Source organism: Protopterus annectens, chromosome 12.part0 (assembly GCF_019279795.1).
Source record: "Protopterus annectens isolate FY-2018-M chromosome 12.part0, PAN1.0, whole genome shotgun sequence".
In the NCBI taxonomy this organism is placed as follows: Eukaryota; Metazoa; Chordata; order Ceratodontiformes; family Protopteridae; genus Protopterus; species Protopterus annectens.
This window is the reverse complement of record NC_056746.1, coordinates 1292847904-1292859980: the sequence shown is the minus strand read 5'-3', so window position 1 is coordinate 1292859980 and position 12077 is coordinate 1292847904. Positions and strand designations below refer to the sequence as shown.

Genomic DNA, 12077 nt, shown 5'->3' with positions numbered 1-12077 from the left:
CAGGATACATTTTATAAAATCAGATGTTCAAATTATTCAACTATTTCACCAAGTGTATTCCAAAATTTATGCTAGCAGTAATCTTCAACCACCATGTGCAGAGATGGGAAACTATCTTAACCTCACATTTCCAAAATTAAATGAAAATCGGAAATTTTTCCTTTCTACTCCTCTGACTATCCAAGAAGCTATAAAAGGCCATTGAAAAACAAACTAGGGACAGGTCCAGATGGCTATGCCCCAGCTTTTTACAAATCATTCAAAGATATCTCAATATATACCAACTTAAGGCAATGCGATCTAAAAAAGCTAGAGACCTGCTACAACAAAAATCGCCAAATTCACCACAGGGGCATCCTACCGTAGTCACCACTGTCTCTCACCTGCTGAACTGGGCTGACTTGGAACTCCCTCACCTCCTTCAATGGTATCAGCTCTCATTCGCCCACAAACTAGTAAACCATCCACTAAATGTCCCATCCCTCCAGAATCTACTCCAACCCTGTCACACCACCAGACCACTAAGAGCCAGCAACAAAAATCACTTGCAGATCACTAAAGCCAATAACTCTGCTGGTGAAGCACTATTCTCTTACACCATAGCCAAATTATGGAACTCCCTCCCACCCACAATTACCTCCGCACCATCATGCACCCACTTCAAAACTTTACTAAAAGCGCACCTAAAAATATGCTGGCTATGCCCTTGCAACTCCCACTCTAATATCACCCACCCCATCCAACCACTACCTTTCTTTCCACCCCACTAACTACCTTGATTATAGCAAGCTCAGATGCTCATAAGCCTAGTACTTATTATACAGCAGAAACTTATTATTGTAACATTTGTTAATGTCTGTTATGTACTTCACAGTTAAAGATTCTAGTTGTCTACTGCTATATTTACAGATGAACATAGTACGTTTGTAATTAATTGCCATGTTAAATTGTTAATCGCTATGTAATCCAATGTAACTACTGTCTGTTTATTTTAACTGTGGAGCTTTTCTCCCCGGGCCTCCACTGAAAATGGACCTACGTCCAGACGGACACTCCCGGTCAACAAATGTAAATAAATAAAATCTTAGCTCCCATCCTCCTCAAACTATATGATTGCTTAGCAAATAATGACATTGTATTAACCAAAGACCACACTAATCCCCAAGAACAGTCTAGATAAATCCAACCTTATTACAGGCCAATCTCCCTCATGAATACTGACATAAAAATGTTATCTGTCATACTAGCTGAAAGACTTAAAAAGGTATAAAATTCCCTAATTTCTGTAGAACAAGCAGGTTTCAATGTCTTAGCAGACACACTTGGGGCAATACTTTAACTGTGGAGACTATGATTAACCTTACCAAGGACAGAAACCAAGATACACAATGATATTAGATGCATGCAAAGCATTTGACAGCGTCAATTGGCACTTTCTGTTCATAGCGCTCTTACTTAGACATCCCCTCGAATAGTCATCATCATCATCATCATCAAAATACTAAATAATAGCTCTTACACCCGCCTTTATATAAACAAGTAATATTCACAGTCGATAAAAATCTCAAACGACACTAGACAAGGGTGTCCTCTGTCCCCTCTTCTTTTTAATTTATATCTAGAACCTTTCTTCCCATCTATATTACAGAAAACATACCACTCAATCCCCAGAATTCTCATACCAGCACTAGCTTGACCGCACTTGCGGATGATCTGAACATTTACTTTGAACACCCCATGTCGGACACGAAAAAAAAAATCACTTCCTTGAACACATTTGCTTATATCTCCGACTATCAAATTAACCAAAACAAATCATATATTTTCCCAATCAATCCTTTAGCCCATAGACAAAACTTTTTTCCAGACTCATCTTTCCACATAGTATACTCCTTCAAATATCTAGGAGTCTCTTATGATCACTCTTCTTCTTCCATTTTACATTGCAACTTAAAAGTATGGACGGCTATTTCGCAAGATATGTCTAGACGGCAACAGATGAAACTCCCTATTCTAGCTAAAACTTCTATCATCATTAAAATGAATATCCTGCCAAAGTTTCTATATCATTTCCATGCATCCCTCTCCTTCACTCCTAGTGCCTTTTTCAATACAGTACATAAAGCATTTGCGAAATTCATATGGCACCCCAAATCTGTAAGGAGTGTCTTCTCAAAGACTTATCCTTCCAAAAATCAAGGGAGGTCTGGCTATGCCTGATCTGCAACTATATTACAGAATTATGCACGCCAATAGAATTACAATTGCCAATCATAACCCAAATTATGACACATGGACTCCCCTCTGGGTAAAAATGCGGCATAATCACACCCCGATTAACAAATTTAACCCTAAAGCTCTACCGTTTTTAAGTCCATCAACTCTCAAAAGATTTGAAACTTCAGCATACATTAAAAAAGTCATAATCAAAACCTTTCAGGAGTTATTTAAATCCCCTAACCTAGAAAATACACTTCCCCCTTTTCCAGCCCATCCACCTTAACCCAAATCTCAAACTGAGCTGCAGCATGATTAATCTGACTGAATACCCCTTAAGAGAACATACACTATGGGATATCCATAAACATAGTCGATCACTAACAGAACTTCGAATCCTCTTAAACTTACCTAAAAAATATATCATTATTTTGAGGCAAATAAAGGAAATTATTATATCTCTGCTTCACGGCCACACTATTACCGATTCCGACTGCAACCTGGTGGCCAAACTGCTACAAAACTTAGCCAGCAAGAAAAGTATGCTGTCCTCATCATATAAACTTATCTCAATTCTGTTATCAGGGAAAAATTGTTTACGCAGAATATTGGGATCGTCAACGGACAAATCTATCAGTGCATCAGAAACTTTCAGCCATTAAATCCACACTTTTTCCCCCATTCAAAAAGCTTACCTATACACAATTTATGGTTACCAACAACTTATACTCCACTCCAGTCCACTTAAACAAATTTGACTCAAATGTGTCCACCTCATGTCACTGCTGTTCCTATCCCCAGGCAGACATCCTTCATATTTTATGGTTCTGCAGATATTCCCACAGTATTTGGTGCTCTTTCAAGGCGAGACTTGACAAAATGGGTTACCATAAATCAACCCTCTCCTGGGAAATGGCATTATTACATGTTACCAGCCTTAAAATACCTAAATTACAATTACATATATTAGTTACACTTTGTCTTTTAGTTAAATTTTACATTACCAAACATTGGATAAACTGTTCTAAGATGTCCTGGAGAGGTTTTAGGGGGTTGGCTATCAAATACATTACTTCTCAATAACTAACCCCCATAAGCAGGCCTACTACCAGAAACTTTGGAACTTCATATCTGAACTATTGTCTGACAGCTAACAATTATGCTCATCTATTTCCTTTATCTCTCCCAGTTACCCCTATCCCGAGTTAAAGGTGGCTCAACCCTTAAGGTTAATACTAATTCTCCTCCTATAACTACTCCTCAAATATTAACTAAAAAGAGTAATATAGTGTGTGCAGTCATTTTATACCTATCCTCTTTCATCTAGGCTTACATTAAGTAAATTTATAGTGATTTCACTGTTCTTAAGCAGCACAATTGTATATATTGTATATAATGTGTAGTGTTTGTGTTTTCTATTGTACTGTACGTGACTAATCTGCAATTGTTTGTGATATATGAGTATGGTAAAAAAAAAAAAAAATCAATAAAATTTCTATTTAAAAAAAAAAAAAAAAACTAGAAGTAGACCCATATATATTATATAAACACACACGTGTATAATACATACACACAATTATAATACATACACACAATATACAAAACTACACGCACTGAATATTCAATCAGTAGTAAATATTTGGAGAACAGACCTATATGCAACTCAAAAAAAAAAAAAAAAAAAACCGGTATCCATTAATGGAAACATGGTAGTCATTCATCCGCACATTAAAAGCTGTAATTGTTCTGATCATGGTTCCCCTATAAAAAACCGCTATGTGTGCATACAAAGAGCTGTCTAGAAGATGTGCTAATACATATAAGCATCTAACAATGAATGTTTGCAAAACATCAAGGCACTAAAGACCTAACTACTTCCATACAGAACTGTATCACATATTCATGAACTTATCAGTTGAATTTGGTACCTTAAGACCACTCTCAAATCAACATCAGTCATCTAATGCATCTCTCCCTCAATTACCTGGCCAAGACTAGATTTACCCCTTTTCAAAACACTACACATTGCACTATTATGAAGTAGCTACACACAAATCGAAAGATCAATAAATTAGAGAAACAGAACAAGCCCTTGCTAACAAACCATTTTGCAAAAGAACATCCAAATAAGGACTGGACTACCTATGAATCATAACACAAGAAAGTTTGGAAAAAGGAACAGATATGAAGAAAGTGGGAAATAACTGACCAAGCTATAAATCAGCACATTAAAACACACTAACAACCTTTAGACATAGATTAAACTGACATTTATACCTTCATATTCACACAGGCTAGACCTGCAAACAACCAAAAAAAGAGAGTGGGGAGCCTTGAGCAGCCTACCTGTCCTTGGGGGAAGTGACCTCAGCACAAGAAGCTATAGTAATTGGTTGTTTGGGACCATTCCAAGCTCTTTTGTAGTTCACTGTTTAAAATCCGCGTTTGCACGGCTTTGCGTGGTCGTGCGCATAGCGCAGCGCTGGTTAAACAAGGTTAAACATTTTCTAGCTCCGCCATGTCTGCTGTTCAAATTTTCCCTCAAGGAAGCTCTACTCTTAGTATAACCAGACTATTCACTGTATTATAAGCCTAGCACTTGTTCTCAATACTTCTCTACTAAGTAAGCACTCTCGTACTAAGTAAAGCACTACATCTACTTACCACCCCTGTGAATACCCACTTCCCTTAAAGGTATACCACTCCCTTATACTGTTCTAGCATGTCGAGTGGTAGATTACTGGCATTGTCTCCAGTTCAGCTGGTCAATCTGGGCATCTTGAGACAATGCTACAATTGTCTCATGTACACAGACAACCCTCTCCTCCTCCCAACAAACACAATTACATGTGAGAGATGCAACTATATAGCCAAACTGGGGGCTGAACTCTCTCAACTCAGGGCTGGCATGACCAGACAGGAGGAGATGGCAACCACACACACACAACAATCCCAGTCCCACATAGACCTACCACAACTGCAAACCAAACACATAAAAACACAGAGATATACTCGGAGGCTCTAATAAAAAACTTACCAAAACAACAGAGGCTCCCAAAGCAGACATCCAAAAATCCACCACCTCAAAACAAAACACATGCAACACATACTTCAATAAATCAGTTTGTCGACCAATCGCAGACCTTAAGGCCAAACACCTTGCCCGATACACTAGTAATAGGTGACTCCATAGTCAGACACACTGATGTCCCACTGACCAGGCTGAACAAGGAGAAGGTGACTGTGAGCTGTCTATCGGGGGCTAGGATCCGCCACATAACACACGCACTCAGGTCACTCCAAAGCAAGTACAAATATGACTCCGTCATTGCCCATGCTGGTGTGAATGACCTGAGACATACCTCCCTGGACTACATGAAAAGAGACATAGAGGAGCTCTCCGATTATGTAGCCCAGGCTGGTATGACCCTGACCCTGAGCAGCATCTTGCCCTCACCAAGAATGATACCACAATACAAAGACAAGATGATCAGCTTTAACAATTGGCTCGAGTACTGGTGTCATTCTAAGGGGATCCAATATCTGTCTGCCTGGGATGATATGTTGGACAAGCCACGCTGCTTCGCAAGGGATGGCTTACACCTGTCACCACTGGGCTTCCGGATATTGGCTAAGGCTCTTGCCATCCCCATAATGCCTTTTTTAGGCAAGGCTCAAAATACAAACACACCTCCTTAGAAAACAAAAATGGAAAAAAACTAAGGGTAATGCTGCTCAACGCCAGAAGTCTAAATCTCAAGATGCAGGCACTTGATGCACTCCTCAGCATGGAGAACATAGACGTCTGTGCAGTAACTGAAACCTGGTTCAAGGCTCCTGAGAGCACCCCAGCGCTACTAGGCTATACCTCGTATCATGCTTTTCGGCCCCAAAACCCAGGCCGAACCACAAAGGGAGGGGGAGTGTCCATATTCATAAAGGACACCCACACCTCCAGGTTAGTAGCAACAGAGACCATACAGGTGTAACTAACCATAGGCAAAACTGCTATACAACTGGTAGCATGTTACAGATCACCCTCCCAATCTCAAGAACCCCACTCAGCCTTCCTGAAGACATTGGAGGATAGGAATGTATCACAAAATACCATCATAATGGGAGACTTCAACTACCCAAACAAAGATTGGGTACATTATTCTAGCCCTAATACCCTAGCCCAAAGGTTCCTGGAATTCATAATTTCAAATGTACTGGAACAACTAGTCACCTCTCCCACTAGGGGAGATAATATACTAGACCTGATCATCACAAACATGGGGACAAAATGCTCCACACCGGAAGTATACCCCTCACTAGTGAGATCTGACCACAAACTAATCACCCTGGATATACATATCCCACCTCCACCCCCAGCACAAAAGACCACAGTGAAAAACTTCTTAAAAGCAGACTTCACTCTTCTTAAGAAGGAGATGGTATCCTTTAAGCCCACTGTGCCAGTGGATACCACATCCCGCAATGCCGAATCCTTCACAAAATGCTTTCTATGGACATATCCAAGAATGCATGGATCATGCAATCCCAAACAAATCCAAGTCCCTCTCCACCAAATGTAAGCGTCCTGTCTGGTGGACCTCAGCCATAAACAAATTGTATAACAAAAGAAGGAAGCTACTGCACGTCAGAGCAAAATCCCATGAAGGGAAGACGTCTCTGATCAACATTAGCAAAAAACTATGTTCTCTCATAAAAACATCCAAGGCAAACTTTGAGAGAAAAATCGCTAAGGACACTAAAGATAACCACAAAGCCTTCTTCAGCTATGTTAGAAACCTGGGCGGAAACCCTCAGATATGCTCAGAGTTGGTTCACAACAACAAAAAATACACTGAACCCACAGATATTGCTAACATTCTGGCTGACAGGTTCAGTGCAAACTTCTCGCCTCCTTCACCCCCAAAAGAAGAAATACTTATCCCAGCTGAATGTAATCTCCCTGTCATCTCAGATGTCCAAGTGAGAACCACCTTAAACAAAGCAAAAAACACAGCATCAATGGGACCTGACTGTATCCCAGGTTGCGTGTTATGTGAACTCCAAGAGGAGCTAAACCCACACATAAAAATGCTATTTAACCTTAGCCTTACTTTGGGTTATGTACCTGTACACTGGCGTACAGCAACAGTGGTCCCACTCCACAAGGGGGGAACTCAGAGACATAGGGGACCTACAGACACTTGACCCCACCCAGTTCAGCTTTGTGAAGGGCAGATCCTGCCTTTTAAACCTGGTTGACTTTTTCGAAACAGTCACTAGAGCCATTGATGAGGGCAAAGCAGTCCATACAGCATACCTGGACTTGGCTAAGGCCGACACAATACCCCACTCGGGCATCATAGATAAGCTAAACAGCTTAAAAGTAAACCCCTACGTCACTAGATGGGTTGCAAACTGGCTAAAGGACAGAACCCATAAAGTTAAAATCGCTGGAGCAATGTCAGACTCAAAGCCAGTCACAAATGGTGTCCCACAGGGACCTGTCCTGGGACCCCTCTTGTTCGGCATTTATTTCTCAGATGTTAAAGCAAACATGGGAGGGCTGTGGCTGACAAAGTTCGCAGATGACTGCAAACTAGGCGCCATAGTCGATACACCAGCTGACACACACATCCTACAAAAAGGCCTCACTGAAACGGACAACTGGTGCCGTAGTCACGGCCTTAAACTAAATGCTAAAAAATGTATAGTCATCCCTTTTGGAAAAAACAAAGTACCCACAAATTATCACATAGACAGCAACCCACTGAGTACGGAAAAAGTAATCAGAGACCCAGGGACCCAAGTAGACAGCGACCTCTCATTTGACACCCACGTTGCCAAAGTGGTTAGAAAAACATTCTACCTTGCACACCTCAACATGAAGGGATTCACATCCAGATCCAAGGATGTCATTGTACCCCTATATTCCTCCCTCATCAGACCCATGATGGAGTACAATGCCCCATTTGGTATGTACCTCACCCGGCACTTGCAACAGCTGGAGAGACCACAGAAGTACCTCACCAAAAGATCAAGGGTCTCCAACATATGTCTTATTCCGCCAGACTAAAGAAACTTCAACTCTATTCAGTGGCATACCGCCTGCTCAGGGGTGATCTCTGCCTGACGTACAAGACCGTGTCCAATCAGGATTTGATGGACATGCTCCACCTCAAAAAATCCAAATCCATCAGGACCACGAGAGCTAAAGACTTAAACCTCGGCACAAGTATGAATAGGACATGCTGGAGGGATAGATTCATAACCCAAAGGCTTTCCATGCTTTGGAACAGGATCCCAGTTCGTATTAGGCAAAGCCCCTCGCTGACTCACTAAGAGAAATCTTGATGAGTGGATGGGAGATCGAAAATTTACCCCAGGGGTCACATCTGGGGCACTGCTAGACAAGGGCACAGTAAACTAATTCTATTATATAAGGGGACCTTCATTGTGTCACTACTAGACAGAGGCACAGTATTCTAGATTTATTCTGTAGATTTTTGTACCATTTCATGGGGTGGCAAAAGCCACATCACTATGGCTAGGCTTACAAATGCCCCAGGGCAGATAGCCTAGTACTATACTATGAAACTATGAAACTATTCTGCAAACACAAACTCTTGCTCCTAAACCTAATCGTATATGCAAAACTGTAAGCCAGTTATTTAAACATATACATTCAAGTCACACCCAAAAATACATTATTGTATTGCTCGGCTTTAACCACTTATAAAGAAAATTTAAATGGAAAACTACAATATTGTTTTGTTATTAATTATTATTTTATTTATTAATTCAAGTCTGATGACTGGGAAAGTCCACTGGGCCAAGAAGAGCCCGTTTTCAGTGGAGGCCTGGGGAGAAAAGCAAGTTACATTTCACATGTTACAAAAGGACATAGTTCATACAGCTAATTAAACATCAATTAACATATATACAGTACAAATCACAAACTTAATCTCCAATAGAAAAGGAGAGAGAAACAGAGATGACACGAAGAAAAAGAAGGATCAAGGACGCAAGCTTCTACTCACAAGCCAATGCATGTAACATTTTACACAAATTAACTCCTTCCACTTAATACAATGAGTTATACCCAACCTTGACATATTGAGAAAAATCACACTACAGCCTTTTCAGCAAAACATCACACTGCTTACATAGACTGATTTACTACACATTTTATACAAATATGAAAGTGTGATACAGTTTCCATGGAGATTAATAAAAATATGGGTGCCTGGTTATACATACAACTAAAGAAATAAGCTTCTACTAAAAAATGCTATGGAGACCCCAATGTGACAGCTTTCCTTCTTAGTGTCGATGAAACAATGGGGGTGGGGGGAGCCAAAAAAAACAGAAAATTTAACAGGAACACTGAGAAGGGGCAGACACGGTGGGAAAAAAAAGTTTGCCAGCAAACAGCATATTACAGAAAGACAAAATATTAAACATATGCAGACCAGTAACAAACAATTCATGACATTTAATATGTAACTACACATAACTACAATCTTAAATGCTGATCCTTCACTTTGGGTTGCTTTAGAGTCTGCAGTTCAAAACTGCTTGACAACACTCCGTAATACCATCAAGTATGACACAAGTTGGCATTTTCATCTGCCTGGAAACTATTAAACAGGTGCACGGCTATTACACCATTTATAAACGACAGCTTCGCAATAGTATACACAAGTACGTTTTATTCTTGCTGATAAGACGTTTTAAGAGTAGAATTCTCTTAATTTATCAAACTCTGGCATCACAGTTCCTGCTTCAAATCAGATGACAAATTTAACATGCGAACGAACAACTAAAAGCAATAAAGAAAATACAACATCCTTCTGAAGTTAATATTAGATCAGTAAGTAACATTACAAACTGTGAAAACAAATAGAACAGACACTACAAGGGCCCATAACATATAAAAAGAGATGGAGAATTATGACTACGGTTTTCTGTACAAGAAAAACTGACAGAATTAGGTTACTCTACTTTATTACAAAATGCAAATTTACTGAAAGATGTCAGCCCCCGAATAAATTTATAGAGAAGACAAACAGAAGAAGTAAACATATCAGTCAAAGGATGAATATGAATTACTTATATTCAGACCAACAATTATTCGGTAATTGCCACAAAACCGGCTTCTGTCAGCATTTCTAGAGGCCGAAAGCACCTCAAACTGGTTCCAACAGAAACTCCAATACATCCAGCATACAGCTTCCGCCTCCAAGACACCCTAAAGAAATTTCAAGCAACACCCAATTTGAAAGACACAAGACAAAAGCAAGGAGAGTCGAGAGTGTTAAGTTTATAAAAAAGTCACTGTCTTACATCTGAACAATTTTTTAAAGAAACACCGCAAAAAAAAAAACAAGAAAACAAATTCCTACTCACCATAACCACAGCCATCTTGGATACACGTGTCCCCGGCGACGTAACCGGAAATGATTGCTTCAATAGTTACCTTACCTAGTTACCATTGCCTTTCTTTACTTTGTTCACACCCTTTGGAAACAGAAAAAAAAAGTATAGTGAACTACAAGAAGGACACTTACGATAGTAGGTCTCGGGGCTAAATCTAATTATGTAAACACTACTACCATGTTATGGATGTCATAACCAGGAAACTGGCTGCACAGACACACACTGTTGATTAGTCTGAGTAGTGTATAATTTGATTGTTTTAAGCTTCCAGCCACTTTGTGATTATATCGTTTGTGTAGTGCATTTACAGCGATTTAGTCACACAACAGCCAAAGTTTAAAAGTTTGGTTAGCAATCGATACGTACATTACAATTAAGCAGTGACAATGTGTAGGGTTGATTTTTTTCAGGTGGAGAGATACAATTTTACTAAAGAAAACGGTCACAACACTGATTGTGGTTAGAGGTTAGATTTTAATTACTTTGTTATGTACTCTAAATTTTGAGCTAAAAAGTGTTTTGAACTAGACAGGAGTGCAGTCAGTGAATTTCTTTTTGTACTCAAACTTGCTACCCCCGACACACTTGACTTGTACAAATGGGCACAGCACGTACCTAATGTGTGTAAGGCTTTCCACTGTTCAGTCTAAAAATATGAGAAATATTGTTTTTACATTTGCAACCCTCTATGTAAACAAGCAATATGCATGTTGTTACAAGCGTCAATGTACATTGTTATAGACAGAATATGGTCTAAGTTAGAATATATGTGGGTGAATGAGGGAGAGGATAGAGGAATGGTGAGGATGCAAGGAGTAGAGGTGGCAAAGGTGGATGAGTTTAAATACTTGGGATCAACAGTTCAGATTAATGGTGAGTCTGGAAGAGAGGTGTAAAAGAGAGTACAGGCAAGATGGGGTGGGTGGAAAAGAGTGTCAGGAGTGATTTGTGACGGACGAGTACCAGTAAGAGTGAAAGGGAAGGTTTACAAGAGGGTAGTGAGACGAGCATGTTATATGGGTTGGAGACAGTGGTATTGACAAAAAGGCAGGATTTAGAGCTGATTGTGGCAAAGGTAAAGATGTTAAGATTTGCACTGGGTGTGACGAGGGTGGACAGGATTAGGAATAAGTATATTAGAGAGTTAGTCCAGGTTGGAAGGTTTGGAGACAAAGACAGAGAGGCAAGATTACATTGGTTTGGACATGTGCTGAGGAGGGATGCTGATTATATTGGGAAAAAGATGCTAAGGATGAAGCTACCAGGTAACAGGAAAAGAGGAAGGCCTAAGATAAGGTTTATGGATGTGGTAAGAGAGGACATGCAGGTAGTTGGTGTGACAGAGCAAGATGCAGAGGACAGGAAGAAATGGAAACAGATGATCCGCTGTGGTGACCCCTAACGGGAACAGCTGAAAGAAGATGATG

General features: G+C 40.0%; 1 protein-coding gene across 1 annotated transcript in view; it reads right to left on the bottom strand.

Moving 5' to 3' along the window:
* The window catches only part of TM9SF4 (transmembrane 9 superfamily member 4), a gene marked incomplete in the record, with an annotated part of 2004758 nt that extends 1994058 nt beyond the window's left edge, over window positions 1–10700 (bottom strand). Inside the window, 1 exon segment of the mRNA XM_044090345.1 lies at window positions 10621–10700. Coding sequence (XP_043946280.1) covers window positions 10621–10635 — 15 coding nt within the window.
* Window positions 10701–12077: the final 1377 nt, after the last annotated feature.